The sequence below is a fragment of the Nuphar pumila genome, chromosome 12 (assembly GCF_984573655.1).
Source record: "Nuphar pumila chromosome 12, dmNupPumi1.hap1.1, whole genome shotgun sequence".
NCBI lineage: Eukaryota > Viridiplantae > Streptophyta > Magnoliopsida > Nymphaeales > Nymphaeaceae > Nuphar > Nuphar pumila.
In genome coordinates this window covers 9,087,462-9,108,332 of record NC_143260.1, presented here as the reverse complement: position 1 = coordinate 9,108,332, position 20,871 = coordinate 9,087,462, and the positions used below count along the sequence as shown (strand labels likewise).

The 20,871-nt window shown below is 36.4% G+C and overlaps 1 protein-coding gene across 5 annotated transcripts; it reads left to right on the top strand.

The window, feature by feature from the left end:
• The first annotated feature begins 5,369 nt into the window (after window positions 1-5,369).
• LOC149819916 (uncharacterized) lies at window positions 5,370-20,661 on the top strand. Of its 5 annotated transcripts, none has more exons than XM_089981970.1 (10): window positions 5,370-5,406; window positions 5,786-5,851; window positions 5,998-6,152; window positions 6,621-6,908; window positions 7,294-7,420; window positions 18,233-18,337; window positions 18,427-18,529; window positions 18,602-18,727; window positions 20,038-20,231; window positions 20,336-20,661. In XM_089981970.1, the coding sequence occupies exons 2-10, from the start codon at window positions 5,799-5,801 to the stop codon at window positions 20,424-20,426; spliced, it is 1,242 nt and encodes a 413-aa protein (XP_089838096.1). In that variant the 5' UTR covers window positions 5,370-5,406; window positions 5,786-5,798; the 3' UTR covers window positions 20,427-20,661. The 5 variants fall into 5 exon arrangements, with proteins under 5 accessions (XP_089838096.1, XP_089838097.1, XP_089838098.1 ...); XM_089981971.1 differs by lacking the exon at window positions 5,370-5,406 and adding an exon at window positions 5,496-5,532; XM_089981972.1 differs by lacking the exon at window positions 5,370-5,406 and adding an exon at window positions 5,628-5,658.
• The last annotated feature ends 210 nt before the right edge of the window (window positions 20,662-20,871 follow it).

The following is a 20,871-nucleotide window of genomic DNA, read 5'->3' as shown; positions in this document are numbered from 1 at the left end:
CATAACTTGGCAAAACCTTAACCCAACAATTTATTATTTTATCGAGTTTGGGTAGATTTTGATTGGTTGGGTGTCAAACCCGTTGACAGCCCTAAAACCTATTAGCATAACAATAACTAAACCCACTAATAGCACAACCAATTTTATGTTTGAAAACTTGAAACCTTATGCATACCAGACACGGACCTGATCTTATATTAGTGGATTGATTTGTTTGCTGTTATATACATATTTTTTTATTTGTCAACATTCGTCTATTTGGTTGCATTTTATTTTATGTTAGAGGTTATGAGTTCAAGTATCATTTTAAACGGTAGGTCTGACGGTCAAACTTCCACAATGAAGATAAATTAGTAATTTTATCTCACATACAAGGGTAAAATGATAATTTCAATACCTAAGTTGGTGTTAGCCCAAGAACAATCCAACCTTAATTCATAATTGGGGCAATTTGATTAACCCAAGTAAAAACTTTGGTGTGAATTTGCAAACTCATGAATTAGACTAAAAAGTTTGGGTGGTATTTGATAATTTTTCAAAATTATAAGGTGTACTAGATAATTTAAATTATAAAAGCAAACACATTATTTTTTACCTAAAAAAGGAACAACGTTCTTTTCAAATACATTGCTCCTTTTTTAAGTGTTTCCGATATTTTAACTAATTAAACACTATTAAGGTCAATATAAAAGGTTTTACATTAGATAATTTTATCTATGTTTATTTATTTATGAAAAAGATTTATAACCGGCTAACCAATTAGTTAGCAGATTTGGGTTGGTTGGATACCTAACACAATCTTATTCCACTAACATCCCAACCAGAGGCCCAAACGGTTTGGTTGGTTATTGCATCACTTGATGTGATATATCCTTTTCAAATGCAAAATCTCATGTCTAATGCTAGGGATGGGATCATTTTGGAGGTTGGATCTCTTGCTTGTGCTTGAACCCTTTTTTCTAATAATGGATTTGATTTATTAGTAAATGAAGTTGAAAAAAAAAACTGAAGATGATTTCTTAAAAAAAAAGGAATGCTGAATATGTTTTCTGTTTTTTGAGGCCTACCTTAGATCAAGAGAGTCTTTAACTGATGTCGGTTAAAAAGGATAGTTGGAGGGCTATACAACTATTTTTGGATATCAAAATATATCTGAACAAATACCCAAGCAAGCATGGTACCTCTTCCAAGTAGTCTAATACTATTGACCAGCTGTCAATGGGTTGGGTTTGTCTTTGATCCGATCCGTACCCAACCTTATAGGGTTAGGGTTTGGAAATAAATCAGAAGGTCCGATTAAAAAGCGGGTCAGACCTAAAGGGTCCCATTAATATATGGAGCCGGGTATGGTTTGTGAAATTTCATACCAGATCGGGGCCCGGCCCAAATTTCGACTAAGATTTGCAAGTTTTAATGTAAAAAAGATAAAAAATATTATTTTATCGGGTATGGTTTGGGTCTGGTTCATTTAATCCTTGTAGGATCTGGGTATGATTTCTCTTATGGTAAGTCCGATTGGACCTGAGTCCAAGTGTGGTACCATCATCTCAAATCAGGCCTGGGTCTGGTTTCACCTGGGTTCGAACCAAACCCGACCCGTTGACTGCAGCAGCAGCTAGAATGTATCCAAGTTCTAAACCCATAAGTGATATAGGGATTTCGGTTGATGTGTGTGCTTGTCACTACCAATAGGTTGCTACAAGAATTATACTAGCACATCCTGAAATTATCATGCTTCTATCACGATATTAACATGATAACTACACTTTATTTATATTGTTATGATTTTTATTTGACAGTTGAATATGGTTTTATGTTTCTCTAATTTTACAGAGAACTTGTTACATTGGTTGAATGAGAAAGCTGGGTCAATATACACAGGGTATATATATTTGGTACAATCGATTGCACCTACAATCTAGTTGGAATCTCACCATGCAAGTGGGTTTGACTATATCTAACCTCATAAAATTTATTTAGCATGGTTGATTTATTGTGAATTGACCATTGGATCATGATTTTTTTATGAACAACATGTTTTTTGCAGTAAAAAAAATTGGTGCATTTGTAGCTTTATGTTTTGCATTGTCAAAAGAAACTGTTCACAAGCCAAATTCTGACAATATAAAAGCAATATAATGTTAGATACAACCCGAAAAAAGACCTTTGTTGAGTTGATTGTTTGTTTTTTTATATTTACACGAAGAAACCGCTCCAGGACCCAGTTGTGTTGGCTTTGTCTGCCGTACTTACTATCATTGTTCTAACAACGTAATGGCTTACCCCTTGCCCCCGAGAGTTGCCACACTTCGGCTTGTGCAAGATATGTTGCCCATGGGATTCGAATCTATATCACCTACCTGGCAGGCCTAGGCCCCATCCCACTACTCCAATGGCTACTGAGTTGATTGTAAATAAAGCAAATTGTAGCAAACGCTAACCCGTATACATGGTGGATAGTTTTGGCCACTAGGTTTTAAGTTTCAATCTGACCAAACTAGTCTCAAACCTAGTCAAATGATAGGTAGTTTTAGGGCCTGTTTGGAATCTAGGAACTGGGATAGAAGTTAATGCATTTGGCAAAAAGTTGACAACTGCTAGGGTCTTAATGCTACGCCCGCCCAGGATGAGCGAGCGGCAGTTGGCTTAGGAAAAAAAGGGTGCTGACCCCTTCATCTGCATATGATGACGATGAAGATATAGAGTTGTTATTCATGGTACGTATCACTGATGACAAATACATAGTTGTTATATCAGAGTAGGTTGCAATCAGTTCCTCCGCAAAGAGAGCCATTGACGAGGAGAAAAAAGTTAGGGTGAAGCACAAAAAAAACTACAAGTGGAGTGAAAAACAAAGTTGGATCTTGCATTAAATGAAATCAGCATAACGAAGGATATGGGGTGTCAGCATGTCGGGTTTGCCCGGACCCGACCCTTACCAAACCCTATAGGGTCCAGGTATGGTGATAAATAAGAAGATCTGATTAAGACTCAAGTTTTACATGGATCATCTGGGTATAGTTTGTGAAAATTTATACCAAACCCGAGCCCGACCCGAGTTTTGATTAAGATCCATAAATTTTGCAATGTAAAAATAATAAAAATATATTATCTTATAGAGTATGGCTCAAGTTTGGTTCATGTAGTTCTTTTCGGGTACGAGTATGGTTTCTTTTATGGTGGGTTAGATTAGACTCGGGTCTGAACCCGATACCATACCCAAAAATTGAGGCCAGGTCTGGTTCCACCTAGGTCTAAATTAACCAAATTTGCCATGTTGACACCTCTACTAAAGGATATTATATGGACTCAAGTTGGCTTTCTCGATAACGCAAATAAGATCATCAATGAGTTATGAGCGTGATGACTTATACCTTCAATTATTTTGTAAATTTCAATGTAATTGAGATTCATTGTAAATCAATCTAATTGTAATCATTAAATTATTGAATTGTGTATGTAATTATAAACTTGAATTGCAAATTATAATAGTGATTCATTGTAATTTGAAATATATTTGTACGTAAATCATTCTAAATTTTATTAAAATGTAATTGTAGATTGTAACTGTAAGCAGGTGAATTGTGCAAAATGCTATAAAATTGATTTGATCAAGTAAATTTGCATATTTGCATATTTGCAAGGATGTGAAAGTCTGCAAAAATAATATGAAAAAATGATCAATATTTGTGAGGATGCGAAAGTCTGTATAAAATAATAGGTAAAAAAATGATAAATATGCATGATGATCTGAAAGTTTACATAAAATAATAGGTGAACAATGATCAATATTTGCGAGCATGAGGAAATTTGCATACACTATTCATGAACAATTACCAATTGCGAGGATGTGGAAGTTCGCAAAATGAATTTACGAATTTCGTAATATATATGCGAACTTAATCAAGTATTTGCGAAGTTTCGAGGCTTGAGTTTTACTTGATGTTCTCAAATATATTTATTTGAACTTCGTGATGACCACAAAAAAAGTGTGGACCTCCTTTTAAGTAAGAGTTTGTGATACCTGATGAGCAAAGCGATATATCGCACGAACTATGTGAGTTTCGCACATGCGAAGAGTAAAGAGGTCGTAGGCTATTTGCGATTTTGAATTTGAGAAATTATGGAGCATTTGGGGAAAGATGTCATTTTTATCATACAATACCATGATAATTTAATGAAGAAACTACTGATACACATTATCTCATCTCTTGAGCTCGAGGCTAAAAGATCTTTTTGGCAATGTTGTTGGTTGGTCAAGCTTTCTATTTGGCCCATTGGGTTCTCACTAAATCTTGGTTGGCATCATCGAGACTTGGGTTTGGATCAGTCATGCCTGCTTCAGTGACTTGAGCGAGTCATGTGATTTTTTCAACCATGAATTTTTACACATTATAAATAGGGGTGTCAGCGAGTCGGGTTTGGTTCGATCCCAGGTGAAACCATACTTGGACCCAATTTGTGGGTATGCTATCGGGTTCTATCTCAGGTCTATTCAGGTCCATTATAAGAAAAAACATACCAAGACACGAGACACGAGACACGATAAGAACTACATGAGCTAGACTCAGACCATACATAATAAAATAATATTCTTATCATTTTTACATTGAAAAATTATGGGTCTTTATCAGAACTTTGTTTTGGCCCTGGTCTAGTATAAGATTTCAATAACTATACCCGGATTCATGTATTAAATGGACCTTTGTGTCCAGACCTAGGCCTTAATCAGGTCTTATTTATCACCATACCCTAACCCTATAAGGTTTGGTTCGGGTAGGCTCTGGATAAAACCTGATGACCCGTTGACACCCCTAAGTATAAACCCTTAAAATTTTGGAGCCCTTAAAAAATATGCATGTCCAATGATATCATACAACTTAAAACATCTCTCTAATATAAATTATATCCATAAGCTTCATCCACAGGGTAAAAAAACAAGAAAATGTGATGAAAACGGCGTTTCCAATCGAGGGTAGGTAATATGTTCCCCTATATACTGAACCACCCTATCTAATCGTGGTATGCCCTTGATTTTCATAGATCTCATCTTCAAAAACAAAAATTAACTTTTCAATGTTTCATTTAAAATCTTCATGGGCTAAAAACTTAAAGTTGGCTCCAACATGCATTTACAATTTTCATTGAAAATATCAAGAAACTGCTAAAAGATATTAAAACAATACCAATACATATTAGAATCTTGTCATCATCATGAAGTGTCAGACTCGTATCACCCATGGCTTATACGCACCTTCTAAATGGCGTGTCACAGTGGATCCGGATCAGATCCAACCCGTTGACGGCTCCCTCGACTCTCTCTCTAGCTGCGATCAACTTTTGCGAGACCGCTTCCGATTCGGTTCATTGGTCGCGTCCGTTAGCCGAAAACCGACCACTCTCGGGGTAACTCTCAAGTTTCTTGCTGTTCGGAGATTTCCTGTACCTTCTCTTCCCTTTTTCTTAAGCACAGTCAATTTCTTAATCGATTCAAATACCAGAAAATCTCTTCTTCTTCTTCTTCTTATTTAAGTAAGCGTTTAGTTAAAAGAGAACGGTTTAGGCGATTCTCTCTCTTTATTGCAGCGTTACGATCCAAGATAGAGAAGAATTTTGGTTTAGATAGTCAAACCCCAAGATAATGTTAATGGCGATAACGTTAGTTGTATTTTTATAAGATTGATCTTAGATGGTGGTGTTCTCTCTTTCCTTTCTCTTTTTAAAAATTGGGTTTTTGGGTATGATTCTGTAGTTGATTTCCTTCCCTTTGTTTTCGTTTCATCAGGTGATCGGCAAGGATGCCGGACATCCAGTCTGCCGTTAACGAGATCGTCCTCAAGCTCAAGAGACGGTGAATTTCGATTTGGTTTTGTTCATTTTTTCGGTTTGATTTCGTATAGATTGCGTGGATTGCATAAGTTTTGGTTCGTGGGTATTGTATTTTTTTTTTGGATTTTTCAACTGTTTAATTGGAAAGTGTTTGGTATGAGAGTGCAGGCAAATTGAGGGATCCCATGCTTGTGCGAAGGAAACTGCGACGCTGCTGCGGACGGTGGTTTCTCACCATCGGATATCGCATACCAATCAGGCTGCTTCCTTGATCGACGCGGTCAAGGCGGTTGGCACGCAGCTTATTGCTGCAAATGCTGTTGGTAATGCCATATTTTCCTGAATTTGCTTCACGAACGTTGTTAATTTGTCAAGACATCCTTATGCAGTTCATATAATCGAGAAAGATGTTTAGCGACGTCTATGGTGAATTTGTAGCACTATCATGCGGAAAACGTGGCAATTCACACATAAAAAGTAAATGAATTGAACTTACAATGTGGCATTACCATTTTCTTGTTTTTGTTGTTGAAGTGGTTAATATTTTTATTATTGATGGTTTGTTACCATGATTTTTGAAGGTGTTTATCAACAATTACCTTCTTTGTTTTGTCGGAAATATTAATTTACAGCTATCACACTGGCAGTTATCGTGCTGTTAATTTTGCTATGTAATGATATTGAATGTTTGGTGTTCGTGGATTAGGAAGTTTGTTTCTGAAGGAGGTGAATCGTGGTTCATATTTATGATGGCATTCCTTTGATTGTATGGAAACATGATCCTTGTGCAGAGCTCGCTGTGGGAAACATTGTACGCCGTGTGTTACATATAATTAGAGAGGAGGATCTTTCTCTGGCGACCATTGGCATTGGGGACCTGAGTTTGTCTCCTGGCAGTGATGATGAGGATAGAGATGAGCATGAGAACCGGCCTACCCTATCAGCAGCTGCAGTTGCTGCTGCTTCCAGAAGTGTATTACGTGCACCGTCACTGCATACCCTTCTTGAGGATATACCTGTCACAGCAACTGCTCCTCATCCTAGCTCATCTGGGGGAGATTCTGAAGGGAGAAGCAAATGTAATCCATTTTCCTACTAGAATTTAAAAATGCTAATCTATGTATCATGATCCTGGACCTTTTTTGTTCTGCCTTCCCCTTTCTATGCATGCAAACACGCACACACAGACACATACACATACACATGATATACTGGCTGGAATGATATGCTCTTGGCTTCGTTCATTGCTCAGCTGATTAGAGTAGTATATTTTGATGCCGAAATGTGCTGAGATTCTATTAAAAGACTCAGTTTTTACCCTTGCTTTCAAACTGTGAAGGTTATACTAGGGCTTAGCTTGCTGTAAGAAAAACTGTTGCATGGTATATATTAATGCATGACACCAATCATTTTTATTGTTACATAGAGATTTATAGACTATTCTCTTCTTTTCTTGCATCGCAGCTGACAAGAACTCAAGGAGTTGGAAGCTGAAGCGTGGTGTTATTGAGGCTATAAATGAACTAATTAACGACATTGACCATTGCCACTCACAGATTGCTGATCAAGCACTTGAGCACATCCATCAGAAGTACTCTCTCTCTCTCTCTCTTTCTGTGTGTGTGTGTGCATGTGTGGTACTCATTGATATTGCCATAAATAAATTCAATCAAAACATCAGAATCTATACAGAACAAATTTCAAAAAATGGAAAAGTAATTTTTTATGTCCCTTTTTTCTAATATGGAACTTACTGTTGCTATATTCAAATTTCTTTCTACAGCTGCCTAATCTTTTGAGTGCAGCTTTAGTCATCAAAGCTGAAAAGGCATGGGACAGCCAAAGCACATGCGTAATAGATTTTTTTTGGGGAGGGGGGGGGGGGGGTGGGGGGAAGGGAAGATGCATGATATGATATTGATGCTACGATAACATGTGGTAGTAATAGAAAACTGGATATGCATGCATATACTTGAGCACATGCAGTCACACTCAGGACTCAAGAAAATAATTTTTTTGTTTAAATAAATTTTACGTACGCTAAAAAAACAATGTTGTTTGCAGAAATTTGGGTTTCTCTAGTCCAATCTAAAGTGTTCATTATACTGGAGGTAGAGTAACCTAAAAAATCTTACCATGTCTTATATTCATCCAGTTTCTTCTTTCTAGTGATTCTTATAAAATAGAATGCGACTCATATTACAACTATTTGTTATTGGAATGATTAACTGAAATATCTAACTAAGCCTTGAGAAATAAGAGAATGCCTATACCTAAATGTTGGTACTTGTAACTTCTTAGATCGCTTTTGACCAAGATTTTGAAGTATAAAATTATCTGAATCTTGGAAAACTGTCAAAGCAGGTCAAGATTCTCTAGAATTGTCTTCAGTGGAGAGGTCAAGCTAATATGGTGTCCCAAGTATAAACTCATTGGCTTTTGTTTACCCTACATTAGTTTGCTGCTGGTTATTTTGTGGTTGTCATGTTCTTGCTCTGAACATAAAACATGCAGTCAACATCGTTATACAAGTACCTTCCAGGGTTTCAGAAATTTCCAAGCACTAGTATCAGCTATGGAATCAAGACATTTACTGTTGCAAGAGAAAACCATTGATTATAGTCAACATCAATATACAAGTATCATCCATGGTTTTAGAATTTGCAAGCAATAGGGTCGGCTATGGAATTGAGGCATTGACTGTGGCAAGGGAAAACCTTTGTCTGTCTTAAATTGTTGAAGGGGAACCGTTGACAAAAGTGTTGTGTGGCACGAGTAGGTGTTTGAAGAAGTTTGTCAACAATTAGCTTTAGTCAAGGTTGTAAAAAGCATATCGTAATTCGTATCAGCTGGGATAAAAAAATATGTATCGCATCGTAAAAAATCACATTTTCACTATTTTTTTTTCAAAAATCTAAAAAACCAAAAAATATAAAAAAAGTTCATAAAATACAATAACAAGATATATTTATGCGATAATATTAATTAAACATAGATAGTCATTAAACATTCATGATTCAACTAAACATAGATGTCTCTGATGTCATAATCAACTAAATATAGATTTCTTTACACACAAGTTTTGTGACAAAAGATATAAAACAACAACATCAATCTTCAATATCAAATATCTCACATTCTGCATCAGAGATGACATCTTGTTGTGGGCCTTGTGGCTCTTCATTTGGTTGTGCAGCCACTGCCCAGGCACGTGTGTCGCTCACTCCCTTAATCTAATATTCATATTTCTAATTTCTTCTATATCAGCATATATCTGTCTTGTATGTAGCCAAATGAACATCGTGGTGTTCCTCCACCAACTGCTGCAATATGCTCTTTCATGCATTACAAGCCTTCGTGAAGTAGTAAACGACAAAAACCTACATTTGAAAGTCATGTGCGCTCTATAACTGTCAGAAATCTCACAATATCGCAACATTGACTCATCAGCACGTGGGGGTCGTCGAGCCATTAGTAAATCTAATCACCACAAATACGGTCAGTTAAGATAAAATAACATTACATTCAAAAGCTAAAAGGTTTTCATAACTCAATACAAAAGTTGAAGTTACAATTTTTAGTCGCAAAATGTCATGATAAGCAGAAAAATAGACAAACTAGAGTTCAGAAACATATAAAAGTCATCTTCACTCTTTAGTATCAGACTTTAGCTTAATGATTCTCTCTTTTTATTGCATCATTTAGTAGCCTGATATGATGATAGATCATCTTCATCTTTTGAATCAAGGACCACCTTTGACAAATTTTCTTTGGCAAATGTTGCACATTCTTGTGTCTTTTTTTTTATCGTCTTCGATAAGATTAGTAAGATGTTCAACATGAATATTAGAAGAAATGCGATAATGTACGTAATTGTACGGTGGAGTTGCTATGTCCCACAACATGAGATTTAAATTTATACAATCCTCCGTGCATTACAAAATCACAAAAGTTACTCCTTTCAAACACAACCCTAAGTCAACTGGTGTATAATATTTCAATGTCGGATCCTTTAGGAGGCATCTTAAGACCTCAACCCTCCATTAACCTCTTAGGGCATAGATTATTAAATCTAATCACCATAAAGATGTAAAATAATGTTCAATAACACACTTAAGGACAAATTTTGACTTTTAAGAGTACAAAAAATGAGATAAGGGTGAAAATTAGGAAATATTTTCTAAAAACATAAAAAAAGTAGTTTACCCTCCTCTAACTTTAATTGTATACAAATGAAGCAAAGAATGGAGATTTTTTTCCCTTATCTTTCTTCTTTGAGTGAGAAAATGGGTGAAAATGCACTTTTACGTGAGAAAACTGCAAAAGCCTTATTTCTTGTGCAAGAATCGAGCCCCAAAACACTTTCAAGTCTCCTAGGGTGTGTGGGTTCCCCTCTAATAACCTCTACACAAATGGGAAAATTGGCCTTAGGAAAGTCTTTAAAACCCAAAAAGTAGCATTTGTCATTTGTGCCTTTTAAAATTGCACCAAGGGTGTATCGTATGATACACCATCCATCTTATGATAACAGGGGGTTGTGATCATTGCAATTTTTTTCTCTTGTTCCTCTTTTTCTTCTCTTTCCTTTCTAGCCTCTATTCCTTTTTTGAAGGAGAATAAAAGATAGAAAAGATGCGAGAAAAGAAAAGAAAGAAGAGAGAGAAACTCTTTTGCAAAGGTCTCACTTGACCTAAATTTTGAAAAAGATTTTTAAAAGATTACTCGCCTCCGTTTTGAAAATTTGCGAAAAAAATAGAGAGACAGAATTTGCTCGTCGGTACGAGATTCAACCATTCCTGACACCTTTATCAGGGGTAATTGAACCAAGGATCGAACTTATGCCTTTTTCTTTGCCTAAATAATGTCTAAGAAATTATTCTAAGTCTAAAAATGACATTGAATCATGCTTGTGCAATGCGAATGCAAAGATGCATGCTTTTGAGAAGAATAATTCAATTTTTTTGGGATTTTTCCAAGTGAAAACAGAGAATAAAACTTGAATTCAAATTCGAATTTTGAAATCAGGAGATGAACTTGGAATTTCAAAGTTGAATTGAACTTTGAAATTTAATTTAGGATATTGAATTGATCTTGAATTGGGAAATGAATTTGGAATTCCAAAGTTGAATTGAACTTTGAAATTTGATTTGGAATATTGAATTGATTTTGAAATTGGAAATGAATTTGGAATTTCAAAGTTGAATTTAACTTTGAAATTTGGTTTATTGAAATTTGATTTTTTGAAATAAGATAGAAAGATGAATTTGAATTTATAAATAAGATTTAAAGATTGACTTGAGAAATAAGGAAAATATTTGAAGATTTATCTCAAATCATTTGGATTTTTGAAATAATATGAAAAAGAATGCAATTTTATCCTAAATGATGAATGAATTAAAAGAATTTTGAAAGTTGGATTTGAAAAACATATTTCATTCTTTAGGAGAATTGAAATAAGATTGAAAATATAATACATTCATGACTATGGTCACAAATATATTATAAAATAATCTGTATTTAAATTCAGATAAAGAATAAAATACATTTTGGTGCCTTTATAGGGTTTGAAATGAAATTAACTTTCAATATATCCTGACTATGGCCATGAATATATATTTTAAGTTAATTTACAAGTCAAACTCTGATAAAGAAAGAATTTTTTTAGAGAATATGATGATTTTTGAAAGAGACCCAAGTATGAATCCAAGGTTATTCCATAAAAGATAAAAATCCTAAGCATTGTCCACATTTTGACTATGACCATTAATGTGTGTCATTTGCTTAGGATTAATCACCTCTTATTAGAATGGTGCACGTGCCATTCGTGTTTTACCATTGTGGATTTTCATAAATAAAAGAAGAATGATATGAAAATAGATGATTTATGACATTTATATGCTCATACATTCTATTCTAGTGCTGAAATGTAAAGTTTCACATTGACATCTAACAATTACATCATTGAATGGATTTTGAAAAGATGAAAAATCTCTAACTTAAGAAAGGAAAATCTAAATTCTTCATATATTCCTGCAAAACAGAGTTAGTATGAGCAATATAGAAAAGAAATGTCATATTAAAGAACTAGCATGCATGTATATATGTCTAAGAGCTAAATGCGAGTATGCATATCTGAAATGCAAGAGTAACATACTAAGTTGATGGAAAAATTGGATGTGACAATGTATATATAATACATTAAGTCAATGGGAAAGTGTTTGTGCAATACCTAGATGCCATGCACAGGCTAATTAGGAAAATGCCTAGATATGCTTGCTTTAGGGATGATGACATTGCTGTAATTATAACAACGAGGTGGAGCATGGTGTGCAAAATATGTGCAGGGGAAGATGTGTAACCAGTGGGGTGCGATGATGGGAAAAGTAGGCTTTGACTGAAAGTGGTGTGGTTTGCTATAGGGGTTGGGAAAGCTACAACAGCCTTAGGGTTGTTGTACTATTGAAGCACAAGAGGTGCCAGCAATGATGCAGAGATGTGCTGGGCCATGGAGTATGGAGTGGGTTGGAAGTAATACTGAAGGTACAGGAAAGTGGATGGATGTGTGTGGTAAAGTGTTAAAGTGAAGAGATGATGGCGGCAACACAATGTGTGCGTAAGTGGATGGGTGGCAGTTGGAAGGGTAGGTTTGAGGGAGTTGCAGGATATTAAGTGCAAAGATATGCAGGTGAGGTTGTGGTAAGGTGGGCTGAAGGGAAGGCACACAGGTGCCAAGTTGATAGGTAGTGAAGTGCCAACAATGAAGGTAGCACTGTATTATAGTCAACATAGTGAATACAAGAGGTAAGGGGTGAATATGTTGCTGTAGTTGAGGAAAAGGGAAAGGACTGCTGTGAAAGTGGTGGCAAGATGAATGATCGGTAACAGAAAATACAAATATACATTGCAACCAGAAGAATCACACATAGGTATCACTAGTGTATGTGCAGGTGATCAGAGGTAAATGTTATAGGTGCAAAAGTGGCATAGGTGAAGTAGTGAGAACAGTGTAGCTGCAAGGTGCAACAACATATATACCATTTGCAGGTGGTACGAGCATTGAGGTAGCAGTGTACATCGGGTAGTATAGTGGAGCAGGTAGACGCTTGTTGTGTGATGTTGAATTGAGTGGAGTTTAGGGGCTGGTACTGTGAAGTGAATAGTGCATTTTGCAGGTGGTGAAGTGTGTGAAGGCTGAAGTGGATGTTCGTGCTGGGATGCTGGAAGGTGGATGGTAGGTATTGCAAGATGAAGAAAAGTGCTGTGAATGGGATGCTACAGATGTTATGGGTGATGGTGATTGTAGCAGGTGATGTAAGACATAAGTGCTGGGCTGTAACAGTGGTTGAAGTATGAGAAGTGTAGGTGCAAAGTGGCAGTGCAGGTGGGTAGCCAGGGGGGGTGTACTGGAAGGTGAATATGTGTAGGAAAGGTGCACAAGGTGTGGCCGTGAAGTGAGGAGCAGCATAGTGTGCTGCTGTGCTATTGTGAGATAGCAAGATAATTCTGAGCATGAACCTACCCTGTAATGAATTATATTTCCTGGTAACATATCTCAAGTTAAATGCTAAAAGCAAATGAAAATAGAAAGCATAAGAGCAAATAAAGAAATAAGAAGCATAAAAACAAATGAAAAGTATAGATGAAGCATAAACTTACACTGTGATGGATTATGACTTTGTTTCAGTAGCAACATGGGTCGTTTGCTATCAAAGATCAAGGATGCCATATCGTCCACAACCAGGCCCAAAGGAATACAGGTCTCTTGGACTTTGCACTTGTTCTGCAACAGGTCTTTTGTGAATACGTTCCCAGGAAGTGGATTCAAACCCTTTCCACCACATGCTTGTCTGGATTTGGCCCCATAGCCAAGAAGGGAACAAGAATTTCTAGCTACCTCGAGAATTCTTGGGCACAACACCAACAGGTTTAGAACTTGTTTGCAGAAGTGTCCATGCTTTGTTTTGACAATGTCATGACTTGATGTGTCACTCCAGTAGGTTGGACTGTTAATGCCATATGGTTCAGGGAGACCACTGGTTCATTCTCTGGAAAAGAATTGGGTTTGATAATTATTGCAATGTTTTCCTTGACTAGATCTGGATTACCAATGTTGGAGGTGCCTCCACTACTTGTACAAACGTTGCATGTCTCCAATGTCTCCAGTCCATCTTTAGTCACTATTTGAGGAGAAAACGTTACATTAAGCTCAGTCGAAGACAACTGACACTTAATAATTTGAATTCCTTGGATTCTTGAAGATTCAACATATACGGTACAAAATGCCTCGATCAGAACTTTGGCCTGGATGAGGTTCAATATCAGGTTGTTCATCTGATACAAACATGTCCTTAATCTGCTCTTCAATCTTGACCTCTGCGATCTTATCTTGAAGAGCATGCCTTGCTGGAGATAACCTAAACATGGTATTGTTCTCTTTTGTCAGCTTTCTGTTCTTGTTCCTCTGCCAGCAATAATCGTGTACCAGAATCTTCTCTATCAGGAACAATACATGATGACTCTTATAACAAATTGCAATTCTGGGAGGATCCAATACATGAGGAATCTGGTTTTGTTCCTGATAGAGATATTTGCAGTAGGCGAATCCAAAGGATAGTATTCTCCGTCCCCACATTTATCAATAGAGAAGCAGAGTTCCCTTTGGCAGTTCCACTATCAGAATCCTTGTTTGCTCTCCTTGCCTCAGATGCTTGTTGTTGTATAGGCTTTCCGGACTCAGATTCATCATAACATGCAAGACGTAGCCACTTTCCAGGAGGAGTATGCTTAAATGGTGGAACGAGGCATTGAAGATGATAAATTCGAGAAATAATCGTCACAGCAAAGGAGGTAGATGAACCATAACTTGTTTGCAAAGGAAATGAACATATATGATGGTGGAATCAAATTAAAAGGAAAATAAACTGTACAAATGCTCATGACTATAGTGAAGATGCGTTGTGAAGGAGATGTACATAGGCACTAACAGATGTTGTAACATGAATACACATCAGGATTGAGGGACATGAACGAAAATGCAGAGAATGAGGCGAAACAAGGAATAATGATGTAGATTGGAGATTAAGAAAAATTAAAGGTAATCAAACAAAAATAGTGGGTCTATTATTAAAAGAAAAATCAAAATGCAAACAGGGAATTGAAACCTATGAGAGGAATTAAGATACAGACAATAAATCGAGGATCAACCAGAGGATTAAACTAAAAAAAAGGAAATTAAAATAGGATAAACTGTAAATCGAGAGGCAAGTGAAAATCTAATACCCAAACGAACAAATGCCAATGGTGAGAGCATTAAAACCCGATATAATACAATGATGAAATTACGCCGATGAACAGAGGTGATATGATATAATAATGATGACACAGAAAACAAATAGACAAACGTTGTGAAACATAACTCAGAACAAACCAGGAGCTGGTGAAGGCAGTGATGAATCAATATTCAACTAAGGGATTTGCTCATTATGTAGTATATGAAACCAAAGTATGATAAAAATGACGAAAATAAGATTCAATGGACAGATAATGCAGATTTAATCTATTGAATTAAAAGAGCCTTATAAAACCAATAACAAATCAAGGATCGGCGGTGATGCCAGACAGGGGATGAAAAACAGAGAATCGATAACACAAACAGACAAATAAAAGAAAGACAATTAAATCGAGGAATGCAAACAGAAAATCAAAGATACAAAAGGAAAAGGGAAATCCAAACAGAATTATATATATATTGGAATATACTGATCGATGATAGGACTGAATCAAAACAGAGTGATGATGAATTGCAAACAAAGCGCAGAATAAATAAAAAAAAAGAAACAAAATCAGAAAAGAATTGTGGGAACATGAATGCTCCGTTGATGTTGCAATAGGTGGGTTGATCCTGCTATATGCAGGTCGATCCCACCATTTGTGCCCTTGGATAAAAGAAAGAAAAACGAGGAATGAAATTTAAAATAAAGAAACGATCAAATAAGAAATAGCTTCACAAAAAATAAAAAAAGGAGGAGGAAGACGATTACTTACCTGTAACTGCTGATGAGGGATCAACTTTCAACCGCTTAAAGAGGAAGCCCTGGGTGGGGCTTCAACTGTAGGATCGACCTTCTCCAGTCGATGGGGAGAAAAACCAAAAAAAGAGAAATAGGAAGAAGAGGAAGAGGAAAGGTGAAGAAGGGGATAAAGGGGAAACGAGAGAAAGAGAAGAAGGAACAGATCGTGAAATGGTGGGGTGAAGAAGCGGTCATTCAAGAAGGAGAAGGGTGCTGGGGTGAAGAAGCGGTCCGTGAAGAAAGAAGCACATGAAGGGGTGAAGAAGCGGTTAGATGATCAAAACAAAAATTCGTTGCAAAGTGGGAAATTAGAATAAATATGGGAAATAAATAACAAAAACACAAATGGGAAATCACATATAAACAGATGATGAAAATGAAAATGAAAATAGAAAATCCGATATGAATAGGAGCTTAAGCTCATGGTGACGGTCAAGATCAACAGACCACCGAAGATGAAAACAGAAAATTAAAAATAAACGGATGATCAAAACAAAAATTCGCTGCAAATGGGAAATCAGATAATGAAAAATGAAAATAAGAAAATAGGGTATAAAGTATAAACAGATACTTGATCGAAACCAGAGAAAATTCATAAAAAGGAAATGTCAGAATGAAAAATTCGTTTACTATAGCGAGAGGTGGATCAATCCTGCTATATGCAGGTCGATCATGCCTCTGATGCCTTACAACTACAGAGAAAGTGCAGAGGAACAAAATTGTATAGCAAAGAATACGATAAGAGAAAATTTCTTCAGAAAATCAAAGTAAGAAGGAGGAGAAGGCCTATAGGAAATCAGAAAGAGCATGATAAAGCAATAAGCATTATGAAGTAAAATAGAAGAAGATGAGTCACTTACCTCTGTTGTTGTTACTGGAACTGAGAAATCCTCCGGTCGATCAGAGGAGAGGCTTAAGGAAGAAAGTAAAGGGAAAGGGAAGAAGAAGAATTGAGAAGAACACATGGAGGGGTGAAGAGGCGATGGAAAGTGATCGACCCTTGCAGTTGGTTTTATAGGAGAAAGCCGTTAGGTTACTTTTCAAAAATGATCTAATTTTAGGAATTTTCAAAAAGAGGGCTTATTTAAAAATCTTTCTTCAAAATGGTGTAAAAGCTATATTTTTTTGAAATCTTTTATACATTTTTGAGAAAATTCTAAAAACATGAGGAAAATACGAGGGAAAATACGAGTATTTTTAAAAGATGGGATCCATACGAGGTTTTTGAAAGATTTTTATAAAATATTCGTTTTGAAATTGTAAGTTTTTCTGAAATGGGTTTTTTGGAAAATACAGGATTAATTTCGGGAATTGGGTTCTAGAAATGGGCCTGAATCCGATTATTTTGAGGAAATATTGAATGCAGATCTTGAATTGAGATTGGATTCAAATAAAACCTCTAGAAAAATACAAAGAATTGAATTTTTTTGATCTTTTAAAGAATAAGAGATTCAGACTCAAAATCAGAATCGAATTCGGATATCAGATCTGGGTCCGAGATTGGGTCAGAAATGAAAATTGAATCTGGATTCCAGTGAATCCGAGAAATGAATGGATTTTTTATCAGAAGTCGACCCAATTATTCAGAAGCTGGGGCTAGGGGCAAAAGGGGAATTTTTGGATTTTTTTTGAAATTTTTGGGGTGTTCACAGGGTCATATCGTATGATACACCCGATATGCATACAATACATGCACGTATCGCAATACGAGTGTGTATTGTGCCATTTTACCTGAATGTGACGATATGTATCATATCGTATTGTACAATATTGTACGAGATCTACAACATTGGCTTTAGTACTTTTCATTATTGAATTTGTGGGCAAATGATAGGTCTTTTTTCCTATACACTGCAAGGTAAGTGATCTTTTTTGTTGCAAATATTGGGCTTTTATCAGTTTCTTATTTTTTTCCATCTTGATGGTCAAAATGGAAAACTTCATTGATTGAAGTAGAGGCGAAGAAAAGTGACAGGTTGTCACTTCGAGAAGCATTATACAGTGAAGAATGCATGATAGAAAGGCACACGAAGAAGGGCTTAGGATCCCATTACTATGGGAAAAATGCCTTCTAGCCTACTAAAACCAGTCCAAGAGGAAATGGAAATTAGTTATCCATGAAAAGTTTATATTTTCATGCACGGTACGATACAAGCAAAAGAGCATATAAAGAAACAAAGTTAAAACAAGTTTCATGTAGTGAACTGCCATCCCAATTCTCTGCAGTAGACAGTGCAAGAAATATCCACATCTTCTCCTGATATTGTTCCCTGCTTTAGTATCTTCTTTTTTGTTTCCACTTATCAATTAGATGACCTTTGATGTTTCTCCAGTGAAGTTATCTTAACTTTGGGTCGATCAAGAACAGTGAAGGAATTTCTCTTTGAGGCAAAGAAAAAGCGTTCGTTTCAGGTTTTTGTTGCAGAAGGTGCTCCCAGGTTGGTGCATCTTATAATGAAATTTAGCATTTATTGCTGCTGTTTAGCTTTTCTGATTTTGAGATTAATTCCCCTATTCCACTATTCAGATACCAAGGGCATCTCCTTGCAAAAGAGTTGGTTGCAAAAGATCTACAAACCACAGTGATTACTGATTCAGCAGTTTTTGCCATGATCTCACGTGTAAACATGGTATGGTGTTCCACTTGCTCTTTGAGTGGTGCTTATTGTTGTTCCATTTTAAATCGGATATTTGATTTGAAGGTGATTGTTGGGGCTCATGCAATAATGGCTAATGGGGGAGTTATTGGCCCTGTTGGGTTGAATATGCTAGCACTTGCAGCTCGAAGGCATGCTGTTCCATTTGTCGTACTGGCTGGTAGTCACAAGGTCTCTCTCTCTCTCTCTCTCTCTCTCTCTCTCTCTCTCTCTCTCTCTCTCTCGTGTGCATCTGTATGCACACGAGCTGAAGATTTTGTATATATGCCATACTATAGTGTTTTAGTGTTCATCCAGAGAAAAGATAAATGGTCACAAGGATTATGTTTGTCATCTGCCAGTTAATGACACGTCACTTGGATGTTAAATTGGCCGTGTAGAACAATCGATGGATATTCCATCTGCATAGATATGACATTCTGAAAACATAGATCTCAAAATCCAAAATGATGTTATAAAAGCATGTAAATACTTATGTGACAATTGCAGCTGAGGATAGGTTTGTAAATGGGTTAGATCCAGATTTTGGTCCATTCTAAGATATGTTAGCTAGTGTCAGGTGCAAGTTTCAACTAGCTGGATTGTGATTAATGTACAGCAATATCTTAAAGCAAATCAGTGGGTTGTGGTATGACTATGCAGGGTGTTATTGTAGTGTGCAACACACGTTGGTTCTATGAGCAACATTGAGTCACTTCTTTTACGAATGGCTCACCTATATCAATAAATGTGACTTCATCTTCAACACTTTAATACAGAGGAAGCTTTCATTTAATCGGTCAGGGCTCCCTTATATGCTTCATAATAGATGAGTTTCTGTCTGAAATGGTGAAGCTGAATACAGGCATCTATTTCATTGGTGTTCACGATGACTAAGCTGATTGCTGCATTGACACACGATGGACTGTCTCCCTCTAGAGGCCTGCAGCAGGGTGATCCTTTCCTATTCTGAATAATCATAAAGTGTACCTTAATAGTCAAAATAACCTGGCTCAATCACAAACCCACCCTGGAGAGCGACTTAGGCCTCTAAGAAGATGGAAGAGGAGAGACAATTAGAATGTCAGATCATTAGTTTGCCACTAAACCTTCTGCAATAATGATCACAGAGATATAAGTTGGGCTCAGGCTGACACATTTGAATTACTGAGATCCCTTCTTTGACAATGCATCAGATTCTTCCAATTAGACCAAGACCATCTGTGGCTACAACATTTTCTAGGTGTTTGTAATTGTACTATAATGTGGTTCATGTATAGCGATATTAGTCATACAGAGTTTAACATCTTGCTTCTAATTTCAGCAATTCTTTGATTTCTGGAACTTGCTTCAACTTGTATTCAGTGCATGTTAGGAAGGTAGCTGCTATCATGTAAAGCATACATATTGAACTTATTCCAGGCTTACGTGGTTAAAAGATTTTGGTATTATGTGATCCTCACTTTGTTATTCACTCACGATGTTCTGGTCAATTTTGGCAGCTCTGTCCGTTGTACCCGCACAATCCAGAGGTTCTGCTAAATGATCTGAAATGCCCATCAGATTTGCTAGATTTGGGGAAGTTTTCAGACTCCATGGATTATGGAATTGGAACTGGTGCATCTCTTTTACATGTTGTCAACCCAGCATTTGATTATGTACCACCACAGCTTGTCAGCCTTTTTATTACTGATGCGTAAGTCTGCTTTAATGGATGTTGCCTCCTAGTGGATGCCAAAATTAACCTTTTTTTTCCAATACTTAAGATCCTAAGCCAGTTTTTCTGTGTTCCTGATGCAGAGGAGGGCATAATCCTTCGTATATGTACCGGTTGATTGCTGATTATTACTCTGCTGATGATTTTGTGCTGCAACAAAGGCCTTGGAAGTAAGTCGGGCATTTTGTTATTGCTCCTATGAGCGGAAGAGTGTATCTTAGAATTTTTCATCCTCTACTATCTTTATCTGCTAAATTGATAGAAGAACAAAGGATTGGATTCTAGAATGTTGCATAAGATCTTATCACTTGATCTTAGGCCAAGAAATTTTTCATTATATGTTTTTGTGTTTTGGTGTATTTTTCTACACAAGTTGCACATTGAGATGGTGAATGCAGATTAAAATCTACAGGCAAGTAGCATTAGTAAAACTCTCGACCTAGAGACTCAGTATATGCTTGGGAAGGCATTTTGAAAATCTAAACCCGTAATTACTTGTATTTTTATTGTAACGTGAAGCTTATTTCTCAATGTTTTTGCCACCCCTTATGTGCTAGCAACAATGGGAAACTCTGTAAGCAAGCTTAGGCTGTGGGAGAAAGCTCCTTATCATGCAGTT

Bases quoted from the DNA above. Each gene is read 5' to 3' on its own strand.
- LOC149819916 (XM_089981970.1), top strand. From the start codon at position 5,799: ATGCCGGACATCCAGTCTGCCGTTAACGAGATCGTCCTCAAGCTCAAG. The intron at 6,153-6,620 runs GTAATGCCATAT...ATCCTTGTGCAG, and splicing joins TATTGCTGCAAATGCTGTTG to AGCTCGCTGTGGGAAACATT. The intron at 20,232-20,335 runs GTAAGTCTGCTT...TTCCTGATGCAG, and splicing joins AGCCTTTTTATTACTGATGC to AGGAGGGCATAATCCTTCGT.